The 20,116-nt window shown below is 39.0% G+C and overlaps 1 protein-coding gene across 3 annotated transcripts in view; it reads left to right on the top strand.

The window, feature by feature from the left end:
* The window catches only part of mpp3a (membrane palmitoylated protein 3a), an 84,678-nt gene extending 64,788 nt beyond the window's left edge, over positions 1–19,890 (top strand). The window contains exons 14-20 of one of the 3 annotated variants that reach the window (XM_043675048.1): positions 6,684–6,725; positions 9,442–9,603; positions 10,180–10,260; positions 12,901–12,994; positions 14,457–14,565; positions 16,474–16,602; positions 19,334–19,890. In XM_043675048.1, the coding sequence (XP_043530983.1) occupies positions 6,684–6,725; positions 9,442–9,603; positions 10,180–10,260; positions 12,901–12,994; positions 14,457–14,565; positions 16,474–16,602; positions 19,334–19,342 (626 nt within the window). In that variant the 3' untranslated portion in view covers positions 19,343–19,890. Of the gene's footprint in view, positions 1–6,683; positions 6,726–9,441; positions 9,604–10,179; positions 10,261–12,900; positions 12,995–14,456; positions 14,566–16,473; positions 16,603–17,086 lie in introns of all 3 variants that reach the window. The other 2 variants (XM_043675046.1, XM_043675047.1) reach the window with 2 other exon arrangements.
* The last annotated feature ends 226 nt before the right edge of the window (positions 19,891–20,116 follow it).

Raw genomic sequence — 20,116 nt, 5'->3', positions numbered from 1 at the left:
GATGCTGCCTGACCTGCTGTGCTGTTCCAGCAATAAAGTTTCAGCTTTGATCTCCCGCGTCTGCAGACCTCACTTTCTCCTCGAAGATTTCAACCTACTGCGAATCCTCTTACAAGGATGCCTTCCTTGAAGAAGCTCTCTGCCTCTCTCTATAAAGATTTCAGTGAGTCCCTCTCTCACTGCAACCTTTTATCTTCTCCTGCTGAACACTCTCTGCTCATTCCTGAAGAAGGGCATGTGCCCGAAACGTCGAATCTTCTGTTCCCTAGATGCTGCCTGACCTGCTGTGCTGTTCCAGCAATAAAGTTTCACCCTTGCCTATTCACCCTATCCATGCCAGTCATAATTTTGTAAACCTCTATAAGGTCACCTCTCAACCTCCGACGCTCCAGGGAAAACAGCCCCAGCCTGTTCAGCATCTCCCTAGAATTCAAATCCTCCAACCCTGGCAACATCCTTGTAAATCTTTTCTGAACCCTTTCAAGTTTCACAACATCTTTCCGATAGAAAGGAGACCAGAATTGCACGCAATATTCCAACAGTGGCCTAACCAATGTCCTGTACAGCCGCAACATGACCTCTCAACTCCAGTACTCAATACTCTGACCAATACAGGAAAGCATACCAAACGCCTTCTTCACTATCCTATCTACCTGCGACTCCACTTTCAAGGAGCTTTGAACCAGCACTCCAAGGTCTCTTTGTTCAGCAACACTCCCTAGGACCTTACCATTAAGTGCATAAGTTCTACTAAGATTTGCTTACCCAAAATGCAGCACCTCACATTTATCTGAATTAAACTCCATCTGCCACTTCTCAGCCCATTGGCCCATCCTGGTCCAGATCCTTTTCACTATCCACTACACCTCCAATTTTGCAAACTTACTAACTGTACCTCTTACGATCGCATCCAAATCATTTATGTAAATGACAAAAAAGTAGAGGACCCAGCACCGATCCTTGTGGCACTCCACTGGTCACAGGCCTCCAGTCTGAAAAACAACCCTCCACCACCACCCTCTTGTCCTCTACCTTTGAGCCAGTTCTGTATCCAAATGATTAGTTCTCCCTGTATTCCAAGAGGTCTAACCTTGCTAATCAGTCTCCCATTGGTAACCTTGTCAAACGCCTTACTGAAGTCCATACAGATCACATCTACCGCCTCTGCCCTCATCAATCCTCTTTGTTACTTCCTTAAAAAACTTAATCAAGTTTGTGAGACTTGAACTTGAGTTGTGCCATGAAAGAGACATTTTGGAGCACACTAATTTCAGGTCTCTTTGGAATTGCTTCTTTGTCTTTGCCCAAGTGCCCATCACATTGAGCGGTACTTCCGGCACTCAATTAGGTATTGACACTTTTAGACCAATATGTAACAGATTTCCTCTTCAGCATCACAGCATGCCCCTACCCTCAACTGCCCAACCTCCAGTCTATTCCCATATGATCCTTGTCATGTCTCCATTCACCTCAGTGGCTCAGTTGTTCTGTCTTGCCCTTCTCTCTATCTACCAATCTTCCACCTAAAATCCTGGACCTAATCTTATTGATCAAAGACATTGAGAGTTCTGATGGGTGGTTTATAGAATCATAATACTTTACAGCATAGAAGGCTACTCAACTTAGTCTCTGTACTAGTTCTTTAATAGTGTTATCTAGTTTTTGATCCATTGCTCCTGTTTCCCCCTCTGACTACAATATATTTTCAGGGCGGCACAGTGGCTCAGTGGTTAGCACTGCTGCTCCACAGCACCAGTGACCCAGGTTCAAGTCCCACCTTGGGCAACTGTCTGAGTGGAGTTTGCATATTCTCCCTGTGTCTGTTTGGGTTTTCTCTGCGTACTTTGGTTTTCTCCTGCAGGTCAGGTGAATTGTCCATGCTAAATTGCTCATAGTGTTAGGTGTATTAGTCAGGGGTAAATATGGGAATGGGTCTGGGTGGGTTACTCGTCAGAGGGTTAGTGTGGACTTATTGGGCGAATGGCCTGTTTACACACTGTAGAAACTCTAATCCTCTTCCTCTGTTTATTCAATTCTCTGAGTGTTGGTCTTGCCTCAACCACCCTTTCAGGCAGCATTTTCCTAACAAACACAACCCATTAAGTGACATAAAGGAGCATTAATGTAAAAAAAATGTTTATTAATTGGGAAATATAATTTCTGCACTAATCTGAAAAGATTTCTGCCTAACTTTTCATAAATTTGAATTGTGACAAATTCTCTATAACTCTATGACTTTATAATTGTTTTCAAAAATGAACCTACATTCATTAACTGTAATGCAAAATGTTAAAGATTCAACATTAGAAGTCTCAATACTAACTTGGTAACAACTATCTACTGATAAAGTAGATAATGAAAAGATCAACCAATTCAACCACAAGTCCAGCCTTATTGTTGCTCTCTCTATAAAGTTACAAAAAGATACTTTGAGCATTCTAAATTAGGGCAAGACCAATTTTGATGGTCTTAGGCAGGAACTTTCAAAGATTGAGTGGGGAAAACTGTTTGCAGGCAACAGGATGTCTGGTAAGTGGGAGGCTTTCAAAAGTGAATTAATGAGGGTTCAGGGCTAGTATGTTCCTGATAGAAGGGTAAATGTGACAGGAGGAGGGAACGTGGGTGACGAGAGTTATTGAGGCCTTGATCACAAAAGAGGAGGAGGCATATGACATGTATAGGCAGCTGGGATCAAGTGAATTTCTTGACTATAGAGGGTGTCAGAGTACACTTCAGCAAGAAATCAGGAGGTTTTTTTTAGATGAGATTAGATTATTTATAGTGTGGAAACAGGCCCTTCGGCCCAACAAGTCCATACCGACCCTCCGAAGAGCAACCCACCTAGACCCATTCCTCTACATTTACCTCTTCACCTAACACTACGAGCAATTTTGCATGGCCAATTCACCTAACCTGCACATCTTTGGACTGTGGGAGAAAACCGGAGCATCCAGAGGAAACCCACGCAGACACAGGGAGAATGTGCAAACTCCACACGGACAGTTGCCTGAGGCAGGAACTGAACCCGGATCTCTGGTGCTGTGAGGCAGCAGTGCTAACCACTGTGCCACCGTGCCGCCAAAAGAAGGGGGACACGAGACGGCTTTGCCAAATAAGGTAAGGAGTAACTGGGGAGAGAGGAGGGCCTCTTTAAAATCAACAAGATTGTCTCTGTGCGGAGTCACAAGAGATGAGTGAGATCCTACATGAATATCACATGTCAATATTTACTTCGTGAAAGGTGTGGATGCTAGGCAACTTGGGGAAATAAATAATGATGTCTTGAAAAGAGTCCACATTACAGAAACAGAGGTGCTGGAAGTCTTAAATGCATTAAGGTAGATAAATCACCAGGACCTGATAAGGTACATTCAAGGACTTTGTGAAAAGCAAGGGAGGAAATTGTGGAGCCCCTAGTGGAGTTATGTGTACCACCAACAGTCATGGGTGAAGTGCCCGAAGATTGGAGGGTGCCTAATGTTGTATCATGTTTAAGAAAGGCTGCTAGGAACTACAGACCAGTGACCCTAACATCTGTGGTGGGTAAATTGTTAACAGGGATTCTGAGAGACAGGATCTACAAGTATTTGGAGAGGCAAGGACTTTGTTAGGATAGCTAGCATGGCTTTGTGCATGGGAAATAGTGTCTCACAAATTAGATTCAGTTTTTTGAAGGGATAACCAAGAACATAGATGAGGGCAGTGTGGTAGACATTACCTAAATAGACTATAGCAAGGCGTTTGAAAAGGTACAGGTAGACAATCCTTTATCTGAAATCCCAAAATCCAAAAAGCTCCAAAGTCCGAAGGTCTTTTTATGAAGATTTTTTTCTCATTAACAAGGTTGTTTGGCATGTAAACAGTTAACCCAACTCCATACCCGCTTGATACATGTCACTCAGATGCAACGTGGTTGGGGTGGGGGAGGCATGGCCCAACACTGGCAGGCCTCAATTATGTTTCAGGGCCCGTTTTACTCACAGTATGTCTGGTCTTCAGTAAGATTTTTTTAAATTTCACCATCAAACTGTCACTTATTCTGAAATTCAAAACTTTCTTAATTCTGAAAACCAGCTGGTCCTGAGCATTTCCGATTGTGCACCTGTACCACATGGAGGGTTGTTGAGTAAGGTGAAATCTCATGGATCCAGGGAGAGCTGGCCAATTGAATACAAAATTGGCTTAAAGGTAGAAGACATAGGGTGGTGCTAGAGGGTTGGGAAGCCTGTGACCACTGGTGTGCCACAGGGATTGGTGCTAGGTACACTGTTATTCATCATTAAGTGATTTGGATGAGAATTTAGGAGGTATGGTTAGTAAGTTTGCAGTTGACATCAAAATAGGTGGTATAGTGGACTGTGAAGACAGTTATCTGGGAATACAGCAAGATCTTGATCAACTGGGCCAGTGGGCTGAAGAATAGCAGATGGAGTTTAATTTAGGTAAATGAAAAGTGCTGCATTTTGGTAGAATAAACCAGAGCAGGACTTACACACTCAGTAAGTGGAGTAGAGCCCTGGGGAGTGTTATAGAACAAAAAGACCTCAAGGTACAAGTTCATAACTCCTTGAAAGTGGAGTCACAGGTAGACAGGACGGTGAAGAAGGCTTTCAGCATGCTTGCTTTCATCAGTCAGAGCATTGAGTATAGGAGTTAAGATGTCTTGTTGCAGCCGTACAAGATGTTGGTAGGGGCACATATAGAACTCTGCGAGCGTAAGGCCTCATGTGGAATTCTGGTCACTCTACTATAGAAAGGATATTATTAAACTAGAAAGAGGGCTGAAAAAGATTTCTTAGGATACTACCTGGACTTGAAGGTTTGAGTTACAAAGAGAGGCTGGATAGGCTAGGATTTCTTTTTCCCTGGAGCATAGGAGACTGAGAGGTGATGTTAAAGAGGTCTATAAAATCATGAGAGGCATAGATACAACAGATAGCAACAGCTTTTATCCCATGGTAGGGAAGTCTAAAACTAGAGTGCATAGGTTTAAGGTGAGAGGGGAAAAATGCAAAAGGGTTCAGAAGAACAAAGTTTTTCACACAGAGGGTGGTGAGTGTCTGGAACAGGCTGCCAGAGGCAGTAGTGGAGGTGAGTACAATTTAAGAAATTTTTGGTCAGATACATGGACAGGATAGGAGTGGATGGATATAGATCAAATGCAGGCAAATGGGACTAGATTACTTGTGAAAACTGTCTACCCTCCTCACCCACTCCAACCCCTCACCCTCACGATGCACAGCCCTCCACTCCCTCTGCTCCAAACCCAACCTCACCATCGAATCCATGGACAAGGAGGGTGCAGTGGTAGTTTGGCGCATTGACCTCTACTCCACTGAAGCCAGGCACCAACTTGAAGACACCTCCTCCTACGTCCCCCCCGACCATGACCTCACCTCCCATCACCAAACCATCATCTCCCAGACCATACACAACGTCATCACCTCAGAAGATCTCCCACCCAAAACTTTCAAATTCATAGTTAGAGAACCCTGTACCGCCCGTTTCTACCTCCTCCACAAGATCCACTAGCGTGACCACCCCGGCCAACCCATCATCTCAGCCTGCTCTTGTCCCACCAAATTCGTCTCCACATGACTCGATACTGTCCTATCTCCCCAGTCCAGGAACTCCCCACATATATTCGGGTCACTACCCATACCCTCCACCTCCCCCAAGACTTCAGTTTCCCTGGCCCCCCCGACGCCTCATCTTCACCATGGATATCCAGTCCCTATACACCTCCATCGACCATGACCAGGGCCTCCAAGACCTCCGTTTCTTCCTCTCCCGATGTCCCCGCCAGTACCCTTCCACTGACACTCTAATTTGTTTGGCTGAACTGGTCCTCACCCTCAACAATTTCTCCTTTGTATCCTCCCACTTCCTCCAGACGAAAGGGGTAGCCATGCTCACCCACACGGGCCCCAGCCATTCCTGTCTCTTTGTCGGCTACGTGGAACTGTCTATCTTCCGCAGTTATTTTCGCCACCTACAAACAGACCCCACCACACAATAATGTGGATTTCACCAGTTTCCTCATTTCCCTTTCCCCCAACCTTATCCCAGTTCCAAACATCCAGCTCAGCACCGCCTTCATGACCTGTCCTACCTGTCCATCTTCTTTACCACTTATCCGCTCCAACTTATCATCATTGCCCCCAACTCCGTCCACCTACTGCACTTTCAGCTACCTTCCCCCAGACTCACAACACTCTCATTTATCTCTCCACCTCCAAGGCTCCCAGCCTCATTGCTGATGAAGGGCTTTTGCCCAAAGTGTCGATTCTCCTGCTCCTCGGATGCTGCCTGACCTGTTGTGCTTTTCTAGCACCACACTCTCGACTCTTAATCTCCAGCAGCTGCAGTCCTCACTTGCGCCTAATTGTGAAAACTGGTTGGCATGGACAAGGGCCTGTTTCCATGACATAAACCTGTCTGACTTTAGGTCTCTAAATTACTCAAGGATTTATTATTCAGGTCAAGCTGGACAACTCCAGGAAATGTGTTGTGACTTAATCACCCTGCAATGTTTCCTATTTCCCACCTTGGCATGTGACTGCTTTGTAATTGCTATTGATTTACTGTTGTCAAACACAAATAGATTTTCCTGACAAAACATTTCTGCTTTCTGACCTTGATTATTTCTTCTCTTTCTATTTACTGCTTCCCTGTCTTTTCAGATGACTGTGATTGTGATGGGTATTTGAATGGGCTGTACATAGGTGAGAATCTAGATTCTGCTAATCCATCTCATGCATCTTTTAAAGTTAAAATCAAGCCCACTGATTTGTGATTTTTCTAGGAAACCCATAACATTCAATCCCATAATGCCAGCAAACAGCTCAGAATCAGAAAACAAATCCCAATTTGATCCTCCAGTAGTAATGAATAATTGTATAAACCAATCGCTCAATTACAACTTAACAAAATCTTTGACTGTGATAAAACTAATAACATGAGACAAGTTGGAGAATCTGAAATAATCAAACAGAATTTGACCTCTTCAACAATCATGCAACAGAGGTCCTAGTTATCTATGCTTTTCAAGGCTTCTGACAATAATTTCCTATTCAAAAATATAATTTCATTAGAACCTTAGTATTTTGCCATTTTTTATCTTTTTTCCCCAAAAAAAGTGTGAATTAAGATTGGTTTCTTTTCTAACTCTTTATTCAGAGCTGTTGCTAAACAATTACATAGTTACTAGCTTTGTACTTCCATCTAAACCACTACCTGGGTCAATTACTATCAAACTGTACCAACATTTCTTGCTTTCTCTTCTCTTGCTTCTCTCCGTTAAGCCCCTCTCTTTCAAGTCACTCTAAAGATTAAAATTCCATTGTGCCAATTGCTTCCACTGCCTTCCTCAAATAGGTTCAGGTTGCAGCTTACAGAGTGGTGCCTAGATTTTCTGATCATTGTTATTTTAATGCTGACATTAAATGATTTATTTCAAAATGATTACCATCAATTGGAAAACTTAGATTTGCATCAAAGGGTGTCACTGGGTAGGTTATCACTGCTGAGATCAATACTGCCCACACAAGTTCATATTTCCAGAAGAGTTTCCTTGATAGTGATTAGAAGGTAACTATTCACATCCTTGACCTCTGAAACAGTGCACTGAAAAATGAATATATATCTGGGTTTCCATTTGCATGCAAAACTGGCTTCAAAGTCACTTTGGAACATTTTTTTTTGGAATACACTGAAGACTACTGACAAATGTAAAGATTTCTTAGAAGAATACCCAAAGGCAAAATAGGCAGGTTGCTCTAGGAAAAGGCCCACACATCATTCATAACGCATGAGGATTAACACATCCATGCATTTTGTCTTACAGTCAGTATACCTCTAAGAAACATAGCCATGAAATCACACCATGTGACATGAGTACATTAACATCTTGCATTTCATCTTACCTTGGATCATTTGACGCATGACACTCTATGGGAAACATGCTCCTCCGTTGTAGCATAAGGGTTTAATATTAACCCAGACACCTATATGCCTAGGGCATGTAATGTCTGTACATATTAGTTATTTGTAATAAATGTCTGTTGGATTCTTCAATACCATAGTATCTACTCCCAGTTTCTTGTATTATGGAGCAAATGGATTAATGGAGGTAAAACAAGGAATTGTAACTTCAAGCAGGTTTCTAACAAGTTTTGATTAATTGTCCGGCCACCCACAGAATTATTAGACCATGGTAATGTTAGCAGCCAGGCTGTTTTAAGTCCATTCTCTGCCTGGAATGGATGGGAAATGGCTACAAGCCTTCAAGTCAGTCCTTTGCCAACTAGCAACACTCAAAAAATGTACTAGAAATGGCCATCGTAACATTTCAGGCAACAAATTGTATAAATTTGACAGGATCATATGTAAATATCTTATATCAATATTCAGAAAGTCAACTTTAAACTCACCAATTTCAAGGCAATGAGAGAAGTTTAAGAAAGTGAACTGGGAGTAGTAAAAGAATAATACCAGAGAAAGTGTGAATTGACGGCAAAGTTATGGAAATTGTACCATGCTGGACAAGTAAATGCCAAGGGCTAATGGGTACAGGTTAAAATCATGACCCTAAAATCTTTTAGTATGGCCATACCAAGACTAACAACAAAAAAGCTGACAAAGCTTGTATGGAGAAGGATGAATAAAACAACTGGGAGGCATACTGTGCTATTGCAACTAAGTCACAAAAAGAAAATAAAAGTCAAAAAATAACTCAGTAACTACAAACCCTCAAGTCTTTCACTACTATCAAAATAAAGGTGTCACTCAAGAGGAGGAAGTTTGTGAATTACTTAATTACAACTTACTTATATTTATTTGTATATAACAAAAACACCTCAGATTTATATAGCTTTCCTAACATAAAGGAATATCCTACGGCACTTCATAAGAACATTATAAAACACAATCTGACATTAAATCATTTATGGACATATTAAAGCACATATCCAAAAACCCAGCACAAAAGGTCATTTTATAAGCATCTTGAATGAGGAAAGAGGTCAAGAAGAGGATTTATATGGTAGGGAATATAAACTTAGAACCTTTTCAGGTTAAGACACCACTGGTGGAGTATTAAAAATCAGAGATGCTAGAATTAAAGGATGGCAGCTATTATGGAGGGTTGTAGTGTTGGAGGAGATTACAGAGTTAAAGAGCGGGCAAGGCTATGGAGGGATTTGGAAACCAGGATGTGAACAATACGAAAACACCCTGGGTATGCAGAAGGACTGGCAACATGAACTAAACATGAATCTATGCCATCTACTCAAAGGAAGCAGAGCATTTGCTTATTTTAATAGAAAATCTCCATGTCACTTGCCATTGTATTAACATTGTATTGCATGTACGGGTATATCACTTATATAGCTGCATTGTGCAGTTGCTTATTTTTAAGTTGTTGTTAATGATGCATTTCAGCTGGTTTACGGAGAAGTTTTCGGCTCAGTAGGAAAGACCGACATGCAAATCAAAATGAAGAGAAACAGACTGAGCAGAAAGATGCAGAATATCTAACCTATGAAGAAGTGGTTGTCTACCAACGCCGCCCCAATGATGTGCACAGGCTGGTGGTGCTTGTTGGTATGTACCAGATTCAGTACATATAGAACAATCACATGACTACTTCCAAGTTTTAATCCCATGCAATTAAAGAATGACAGATGGAAAGTTCTAAAGAAACCATTCAGGAATATTACTGCATCAAGCTCATTGCTGAGCTCGTATAAGAATTGTAACAGGTTAAATTGGATGAAAATAAACCTTTTGAGTACTAATCAAAATCTAAAGGTATATTAAGGTAAATGTCAAAAAGTTTAGAGGAGGTGTGAGGAAAAATGTTTTCACCCAGAGCGTGGTGGGAATCCAGAACTCACTGCCTGTAAAAGTAGTAGAGGGAGAAACCCTCATAATATGTAAGAAGTGTTTAGATATACATTTGCAATGCCAAGGCTTACAAGGCTAAGAGCCAAGTGTGGAAAAATGGGATTGGAATTCTCAAGTGGTTGTTTTTGACCAGTGCAGACTTGATGGACCAAAGTGTTTTTTTTCCGTGCTCTTGATCTCTATGACTTAATGATTAACAGTACAGAATAATGTGGACACCATAACTAATTTGAGCCAATAAAATTTATTTCCTGTCTCTGTGCATCTATGCAGGTTCTATAGGAGCAAAGGTTAATGAGATGAGACAAAGGATTGTAGCAGAGAATCCCAACCGTTATAATGTGGCCGTTCCTTGTAAGTATAAGGCATTTAATCATTTAAATTTAAGTAGATTTGGGTTTGATGTAGATGAGTGATAGACTGATGTAAACTAACTTCTGTTCAAAATTAGAATTTGGTAAAATGAACAAACAATGACTCATCATTACAGTATTCCTAAATAAAATTTAGAATATTTAGAACTGCTGGATTAGAATTATATTATGCTACATAGAAATTTTCAATGTAAACCTATCCAAGATTAATACCACTGCAGGGCCCACGATTGTATTGTACCCAATAGCAGGCTCTCAGTGAGTTGATATTCTATATAGTACATGTCTAACTGTTTTTAATAAGTTTCATTATTTCCCTTTATAATGAGCTAGTTTATAAAAGATATTGGGATATTATTACAATCAAGCTAGGGTAGGCACCATCGTAGTAGCTACAACATAAAATAAATATCTTTACCCAGTTACCGAGATGACTAATAAATCTCATTTGTATCGGGTTTTAAACAACAAGATCTGTCAACCAGGTTTCTTATTAAGCATGATACTAACCATTCTTTATAAACAATAAGCATGAATATCAAAACAAAACGTAACCAATAAAGAGCAATAATTGGTTAACATTGAGTCAATAATATAGAAGTATAAATGCTTATCACTCTAAATATCCCCAAAACATAAACATACACACATATTTATAAAATGCAAAAGAAATTCTCTGTGGAAATTTGCTTTCTGAAAAAAAAAACTTTGCTCAATGGGTTACTCTTATAGGCAAAAAAAATAAAATGTAAAATATTCCGGAATAATTTCATCTGATGCTCTGATTGGTGTAGTCAAGTCACTAATCACAGATGGCTACCTCTAAAATCTTGCAGTACAAATAGCTTATGAAATACTCTCTTGGAATGTTTTTTCAATCACTCTTTCAATAGTTCACCCTGAACTCAACAATAGGGTTTTCTTTTCAGAAATGAAGGGGATCAGCTGTGCTGCTTCTTCATAGTAAGCTCTTCTCCAATTCAATATGTTTTTCACTTGTTTTCCTGCAACTCAGCTTGTTGTTTGCAGGCTTCCTTCCTTTCCCAGCCAAATAAAACAACATTACTTAGAGCCAGGCACTGTGTGAAATGACACCGGTAGAGATCTTCAACGAAACAAGCTGTGATCACCAGGCATGTGATTTATAGCAAAGTTTGTTTGTAGTAAAAGTCTCTAAGGTCGCTGAATTTTCAATGAAACAATGAATTTTCAATGATATCTTTTAGGAATATAGTCCAGGTATTTTCACAAAAATTGAAATCCATTTTCCACAGTCCTTCAAAACCTAAGTTCTCCAAGTAACATTAAATATCAAACATTCTTGTAACAATTTTAACTTGTTAAAAGTGAATATTTTGTACCTATAGACAGATGAAGCAATTTTTAAGATTCCCTTTACTGCAGTAGAAAAGCAAATTTACCTTCTTGGTTTACTTGTACTGGTATAAAATTGAGATTAGCCTGATTAGGTTAATTTAAACATTTATTTCAGATATAGATTCTTTCTTCAACTTGCTATGCTTGAAGTTTTTAGTTAAAAATCACACAACACCAGGTTATAGTCCAACAGGTTTAATTGGAAGCACTAGCTTTCGGACCACTGCTCCGACAACCACCTGATGAAGGAGCAGAGCTCCAAAAGCTAGTGCTTTCAATTAAATCTGTTGGACTATAACCTGGTGTTGTGTGATTTTTAACTTTATTCACCCCAGTCCAATGCCGGCATCTCCAATTTTGAAGTTTTTAGGTTGACTGATCTACTGCTGTGTTTAATGGAACTAACCAGCAGGTGGCATTATATGATGCTCTGACCCAAACAAACTTCGATAACTACAAACATGTTTTAAAGCTACTTTGTGTCCTCACCCTTGATGAAAAATTACTCATCTAGGTTCATTCAGAAGATACCCAACATTAAGGTGTCATTGATATCAATACTACTATGATGGTTGCACTGCAGTTGGTGTTTTCTGATTACTTTGGAAGTTACTGCATTTCTAATTGCTTGGTTTGTCAGAAGGCAGTTTAAAATGTGCATATGAACAGCACTTAATTGTCTTTAAATCTTTTTTTTAGAATATCTTTTGATTTTTAAAAAAATGAAAATTGGATTTTCCTTTTCAAACCTGTAATGCAGAAATCTGTTCATAAAGTCCTGAGGAATGACATAACAATGACCTAATGATGTCCAGGAAGACCAGAATTTACTCAGACCAAAAGTAGAAAGACAATAAGTTAGACCCCAAACTGTGGTATGAATTTTAGGGATAATTTTAAAGACAGATTACCTGTAGAGATTAATGTCCAAAAGATCTGATGAATTATTGACTCCAATGTTAATCCCCGAAGTGTTTAGAGACAGATGATGGGACAAAAACAGTGGACAGTTTCTTGTTCCACATCCTATTATTCCTTTTCTCCATGACAAAACAAACACACAAGGATGAGATAATCCTATTGGTATTTGAACCCCAAAGCTTCTGCTTCCAAGTGTGGTATCCAATTGATTGAACCATCCATACCAAATGCAGCCTGCCATTCCAGACAAATAAAGAATCAATCATGTGTTTCACATTCAGTGATTATTATAATTCTAATGACTAGTTTTACTTAAATGCAGCAACAACAAGGCAAAAGAAAGTCCATGAGAGGCAAGGATTGGAATACCATTTTGTCAGTAAACTTTCATTTGAAGCAGATATTCAGAAGAACAGGTAAGGTCACTTTAGTAAAGGAATTATCCTTAAACATCATGAAGTCCATTATATAATGAAGTCCTCCACATCAATTTAATTTTTAAGATAGGGATTCAAGTTAACCAATTGATCTGACAACTACTACAATACTAAGTAGTTCTTGTTTGTATTACATAATAAGTCCATTATTGCTATATCGTGTGCCAACCAGAGCAGTGGGTGAAATAAATAGACCTTGCTCTTTTTTCATCCAGCAATTTTCATGTTGCTAAAGAGTGGGAATAATTACACTGACGATAATTTGGGATTGTCAGTCAGGTGAATTGGAAGAAACTACATTAACACACAGAGACTTGTGTGTGCAAACAGAAAGAACACTCACTGCACCAGTCTCAACTCAAAGTAGGTGACAGACATTCACTGGTTCATTTCTCTGGGCAATGCCTTGACCAATCAGAATCGACCTGCCTGATTTCAAATTTAAACAATCCTGTCAGTCATCATAAATTGGTGCATTGTCCATGGTAATGTCTCTACCAATCAGAGTGCACTTGCCACCCAATTAGCACTCATTTCTCATAGCTTATAGGAATGTGTTTCCCTTAAATTGCGATTCTTGCAAATTATCTTGATGAGCATAAGACAAAAAGATTCAACAAAATGAATCGTTTCTTTCAGCAATACTTAGGTTCTGTGCTACCAATTGAAAATGTAATCTCCTCTAACCCCGAGTAAAACCCCAAGTATTTTTATTATATGCCAATTTAAAAGCCACTTGGAGGTGTCAAATTGTGAGATGCAGATATCCCACCATGAGAGTGAAAGTTCATAAAATTAATAATGTAGTATTTATCCTGTGACACAGCCCCTCAACTTAAAGTCAAAAAAAGAGTGAAATAGCAAGTAGTTTTTTTTTAAACTGCACTATTTTCTTTCATATACTTAAAGAGGATGAGGATTTAATGTGTTGACAACTTGAGAGCTCCCTTTGACAATTTGAATGAGTCTACTTTCAACAGAGAATCATGTCTACTTTTAAGAATCCGAAAGGGCATATTACCTCTCTGAAAGGGTATCTCCCTAAGGACTCCCAAGACCATATTCAAAAGTGTAACTTATCTCTTCAAAAGGGAAACCTACTTCTCTGAAGAATTCCAATAAGTTAAGACTTAAGCACAAGACATGTTTAGCACATCCCACTAACAAAAACCACATTAACTAACGGTATCTGCACTTTAATATTTGTAGTTGTCACTGTGAACTATGGATCTGCTAAGTCTGATCCACAAACACACCATAAAAGTCGTGTAGATCGGGTCCAGGGACTGAGACTGGACCTGTGTCTGCAGTACCATTCTGGATAAGATGAGAACCTCTCCATCAACACAAATCTTAGGCCATTGTGACCATGTATTTCAAACTGAAATGGTTCAAAATTGATTAAACTGATTAAATTGTTGCTCTTTCCTCTTTATTTTAGATTTGTTGAACACGGAGAATACAAAGACAATCTGTATGGAATAAATGTAGATTCCATTCGTACAATTATGCTGAAAAAAAAGATTTGCTTATTGGATGCAAATCCAGAAGTAAGCACTTTGGTAACTGTTGCTCACCATAACAGTCAAAGCAATATAAATTGAAGGAGAACAATGCACAGTATCATGTAATGTGTTGTCCAACAAGACACATTTATTGCATCTTGGAGCTTATTTACATGAGTACCACCTCTACAATTTCCGTCTTCCAGATTCAGTCCATTTACGCTAAAGGAAAGTTAAGATCCCTCCACCATTGTTAAAACCGTGCATTGCATGGAAATGAATCTTCAAACTAATGGTATATCAGTTCCATCTCCATACTTAAAGGTTGAAGGTTTGACATTCACTCCCATGGGACTAAAGGTTCATGGCCACACAGAGACAGGGTTGAAAGTGAGGAATGAGGCTTTGTTTATGAGGATAAGGGGAAGCCACATCATGATGGCTGGATTAGTCTTGTCAGGGCAATCTAATATACAAATCAATTGCCTGCTTCATGAGTTAATAATTAAGGCCTCAATTGAGAGCAACTTTCCAGGCTCACTGGCATTTTGCCAGAACAGCATCCTGCAGCCCCAGGAGACCACTAGCTCAATGTCAAGTGCATGTCTACAATAGAGTGGGGGGGGGAGGATTCATCAGAACCAGAGGCCCCATGCTCAACTGAGGGGGTTGCAAGAATAGTTAGGTAGCTCCTAGGGAAAATAGCTGTCCTGGTCTGGCTCTTAGCAAATGTGGACTTTTAGTCCTGACGTCAGACTCCTGAAGCAGGATTGACATTCAGCAGAGGTACTTACTTTTAATACTTTTAATACACTGTCCCAAACACTCCTTCGCCAACACCCCCAGGCATCCATCCTAAAGGGGAGTGGGAAGTTTAATCCTGGGTTGCAGCATCCCTTAGGAAACAATAGCTTGAAAATGGAAGCCATGAAGCAGCCAACAGGAAATTAGATCAACTATTCATTTTCAAATAAGATGATTAGGAATGTTGTGCAAGATGAGAGTTAGGACTCATCCTGAGGCAGAACAGGGATTCTTTGATTTACACTCTTGGAAAAACGATATCTTTAGGTCGCAATTTAATTACACAAGAAGTTAAATTTATAGTGTGATGTAAATTGCATCTACTCAATTCTGTTTAAAAGGAACAAAGCTAGAGTACTAGAGTGTACTGGAGAAACACAGCAGGTATAGCAGATCTGTATAGACAATAAACTGCCAGACCAACTGTGATCCTCCATCCCTCTGTTTGTTTCAGATTTCCAGCATCAGCAGTTCTTTGCGTTGATTTTTCTGGTTAAAAGGAAGATTTTCTTATTAAGTAAATAAACAAACTAAACTAAGTGCTTCAGTGATGTGTTCTTCTCTGTTTTAGATGTTAACTTGTCTCTGTTCGTAATACTGTATCTGATTGATTGATTTATTATCACTTGTACTGAAGTATAGTGAAAAGCTTTGTTTATGAGTAGTACAGGCAGATCATAATTAGTAAGGATGTATATGTCATATGGTGTAAAAGGACTTAGAGGCATACAGGTTACATTGCACAGAGTGTGCATTAGGCAAGATCAGCATTAGCAAGGTTTGCATTATTTGGGTGGATTTAAGTCAAATTCTTGGGCAGACCTCAGGGCAGGGAATCATCTTGATTGTTAGTCAATATTATCTCCAATTAGTGTAAGCAAAAACAGATCATCTGTTTATTTATCTCATTGTTATTTATTGGGTCTTACTTATGGAAAATGCTTGCAATAGTTGATGCTGCATAAGAGTTATTCAATGTAAGTAATTTTACAGCAATTTGAGATGATCAAGAAGCCACTGTATAATGGAAAGCTTTTTAATACACTGAGATAGAATACTGCCTCACACTGGAAATAGTAACAATTCCACAACTATGTTTTATGGTTATGATTTGAATATTAACAAGTTACTCTGCTGGTCAATTTACAGACAATTAAAAACCTCAGGACAGCAGAATTTAAACCATATGTGATACTTGTTAAACCATTTCTTCAAGAACCAAAGGCAAACACATCAACAGCAGAAACATCAGGAAATAACAATGTTAAAGAACTAGAAGTAAGTTCAATCAGTTCAAAGCTGTATCTAAAGGTATTTGTGTTAAGTTTAACTTATCCATGTAGAGACAGAGAAGAGAATAGGTGTGAAAAGAAGCAAAAAAAACCCCTTACTTTTGTTCCATGTAAGTATATAGCATTCCGGTCTAACAATAGAATGCCAGTTTTCTAACCCTACAATGTTCTGCAGATCACTTGGAAAGTTTGCAGTTTATATTAAAATAAGTGTAATTTCAACATTCAATTGGTATAGTTAGTGATAAAATTCACTCAGACTTCAAATCCATGTGAAACATAGTATCCTTCCTCACATAAAATGACTTACAAATGGCCTATGATAATGATCTGTGACACTTATGTGGTTTCAGTCTTTCTTACTTGTGAAAAGATTTCCCTTTCCAGTGGGATTTTCTGTACTTGTTAATGTGTTTGTATTCAACATAGTATTGGTTTTACAGTTAAAATTCTGTTCTCCCTGATTGCAGGAAGACAAATATCAGGAAATGGTCCAGTCAGCAGCTTATATTGAAGAGCAGTATGGTCATCTCATCGATAAAGTCCTGGTGAAGGGTGACCTTCAGACCGCATGCAGTGAATTGAAAACAATTCTGGAGAGTATAGAAAGGGATACGTTCTGGGTACCAGCAAGTTGGGTCCGTTCTTAGCTGTACCAACCTAATGAGAGGAGCATAATATGGTACCACCTTCTGACCATCAAAAACTGATGGGTGGTTTAAGATAAATGACTGGAAGTTGGTGATAGCTTATCCACATAAAAAAAATATATAATGCACCCCAATTAAGCGCAGGAAATCAAATATGGCACTATTTTTGATTGCTTATGGGAAGATGTACTATAAAGGAGTATCTTTAAACAATATAAGTTATGAACAAAAATTAATTCATCTGGAAATATAATAGTTCTGAAAGTAATGCTGGATTGATGAGGATTACTTAGAGTTTCAAGTTCAATGTTAATATTTAGGGGCTAGGAAGGAAAGGGCAATAGGATGAAGAATATTCCCTCGAGATATTAGAAGCCTCTCCTGCAAAGAGGTATTTACGCTCATACTTTACCGAAACCCCAGAGAAAATCTTCTCCCAGCTGAGCCCTACTGACTAAATAAATAATGAAGTGATCAACCTTTGCAAAAGGGAAAAGTTGAGCAATCAGAAAATCGCACCTCTCCTTCTACTATACATAACATACTGTAGAAATAACGGAAAGGAAACTGCAGCTAATCAAAGACAATAACACCAGTTGTATGAACATGTACTGCCAGCAAGTAAGGCCCCCTGCCGAGTGTGAACATTGTTGAAAATTAGTTTAACGCATAGGTACAAAGAGGATGTATGTAAACTGCTAAATTGGATGAGGCAGATGGAATTTACCAAACAGCCATTATGCATGTTAACAATATGGTGAAATAGAAATTTTTTTGTGGCTAAATCATTTCTAGAAGCTTAAATATTTTTAAAATTTAGTAGTTCTCGTTATACAATTCCACTATATTAGAAATATTTAGGTGCATTTTACATATGTAACTTGCCTTAATGAGGAACAAGCTTACAATAAGCCTTTCACAACTGAATATGAGCATCTTCACTTATATAAAATCATCTTAGATCACTTGCATCTTGGCTTCATGAGTTTAAGACTTCCTCTGGAACAGTTGGTTGTATTTCATGGATACTTCTATAGCTTTCATAACTAGGCAACCAGCTCCTAAATCTGAGAGGCTAACATTTTGATGAAAATTAAACTGCAATATTGTGAGTAGATAACTTATAACTAAAGGTTACATGCATAAAATTTTCTCTGTAAAACTCATCAGTCAATAGATAACTTTCCATTAATTTGATAATACTTACAACACGTTCATATAGATGTTTTGAACGCAGAGAGTGGAGTGGCAATGTGATGCGGATTCCTCCTCACCTAGTACACATATCTTAAAAGAGTTTGCCAGTGTTATGCAGTCCATTGTCAAGCACTGTCTATTCTAGGCTACTGAATAAACTGAGAATAGTGCTCACTCTGTCAGCAATGGTCATGCTCATCAAGTTATTGAATGATGGGAAATTTAGGTCTGTTGCTATTTTCATTCATGGAGGAGATGGAACACCATGTCAATGTAGAGGTTTCCTCCACCACTGGCATGCCTCACATCCTTCACGAGTAATTGAATATCCTGATTTATTCCTGGCCAGTACATCAATTCACTTGCTAGCCATCCTATGCCCTCAGTACCCAGGTGCCCTTGATTTCACAGGTATATGACATCCTGGTGTAATGCATTTGATGTTAGGATTTGTTTTCCCTTAAAAATGGTTTGTCATGTTATACCATGTTGGTCTCTGTATGGCCAAACTCAACTAATCATCTCAGGTGGATTTTTTAATGCGGTCAGGCCATCCCTGGAAAACGTTCATTTGCAACTCTTGTAGTTGTTCATCTTCAGCAGTTGATGATTGTAACTGTTCACACAGGCCATTTGATATCCATCAGGCAGAAGATTTCAGGAAGCCAAGATGAACTGGTGTATTGGCATTGCTGTGTGATTCTGCCAATGCACAGAATTGGTGCTCTATTTTATGTGAAATGGTCTCTCATATGCTGTACCATGCACTGCCACTTGCTGATGAACATGTCTTTCAGGATGTGCAGTGGTAATATGTTGGTGCAAGCCCAGAAGTTATAGTCTTTAATGTAAATCATCCTGTCTTTTCAGGACATATGATATTAAAGGTTGTAAAAGCTTTGGATTGCCTATACTGCCGACATAGCAAGTGACGTTATCAAAAGGAAATCTGGATCATCTTCTTAAATTTGCTTTTTGCATTGTTGGATCAGCTGACTTTGCATTTATGTAACATTTAACACTTTCTTTGCTGTCAGTGTTGCATTGTACTGTCTTGTTGATCACCTGTGTTTTGTACTGGAATCTGGTTTGGCCTTTGGAAGCAGATTTCTTGCACATGGATTCTCAATATCCTCAGTTGCCACATGCTTGACAGATAAAGAAAAAGTAGAAATCTTTCAGCTGAGTGCAGCAAACTCATCTGTTACAGATTTTATTAGTTTGGTGTGTTTTGCTAACCATGCCTGTGTGTATGTGCGTGCTTGGCGTTGGCAGTACCTGTAGCATAGACAGTTGCGATTATAACTTCATACTTGCATCCATCAAGTAGTGCATCAATGACAGGAGACCTTTTCTAGCTCAAAATCTTTCTTAAAAGCTTTAATTGATATAGAAGCAATGATGAAATCAGTTAACTTCTCCAACAGTTCATTGTCAGCAAAGTCACATTTTCTGAGAATTTTCCTAATCTTTTCTGTATCTTTCTGTTCGAAAGACTGAGTGTGTTAATTCTGCAAAACCTTTTCTTGCCAATTGGCTCATCTATTGCTTCATCTATCAAGCAGAACTGCATTCATTGTTTTAACAGTTGCAATTCAGTAAAGGTGTCACTGGATTCTGCCCAATCCACTAAGGTTCCTGCTATATATGTTA

Source organism: Chiloscyllium plagiosum, chromosome 33 (assembly GCF_004010195.1).
Source record: "Chiloscyllium plagiosum isolate BGI_BamShark_2017 chromosome 33, ASM401019v2, whole genome shotgun sequence".
Lineage (NCBI taxonomy): Eukaryota > Metazoa > Chordata > Chondrichthyes > Orectolobiformes > Hemiscylliidae > Chiloscyllium > Chiloscyllium plagiosum.
The sequence above is the reverse complement of the archived record's forward strand: the minus strand, read 5'-3'. Positions and strand labels throughout refer to the sequence as shown.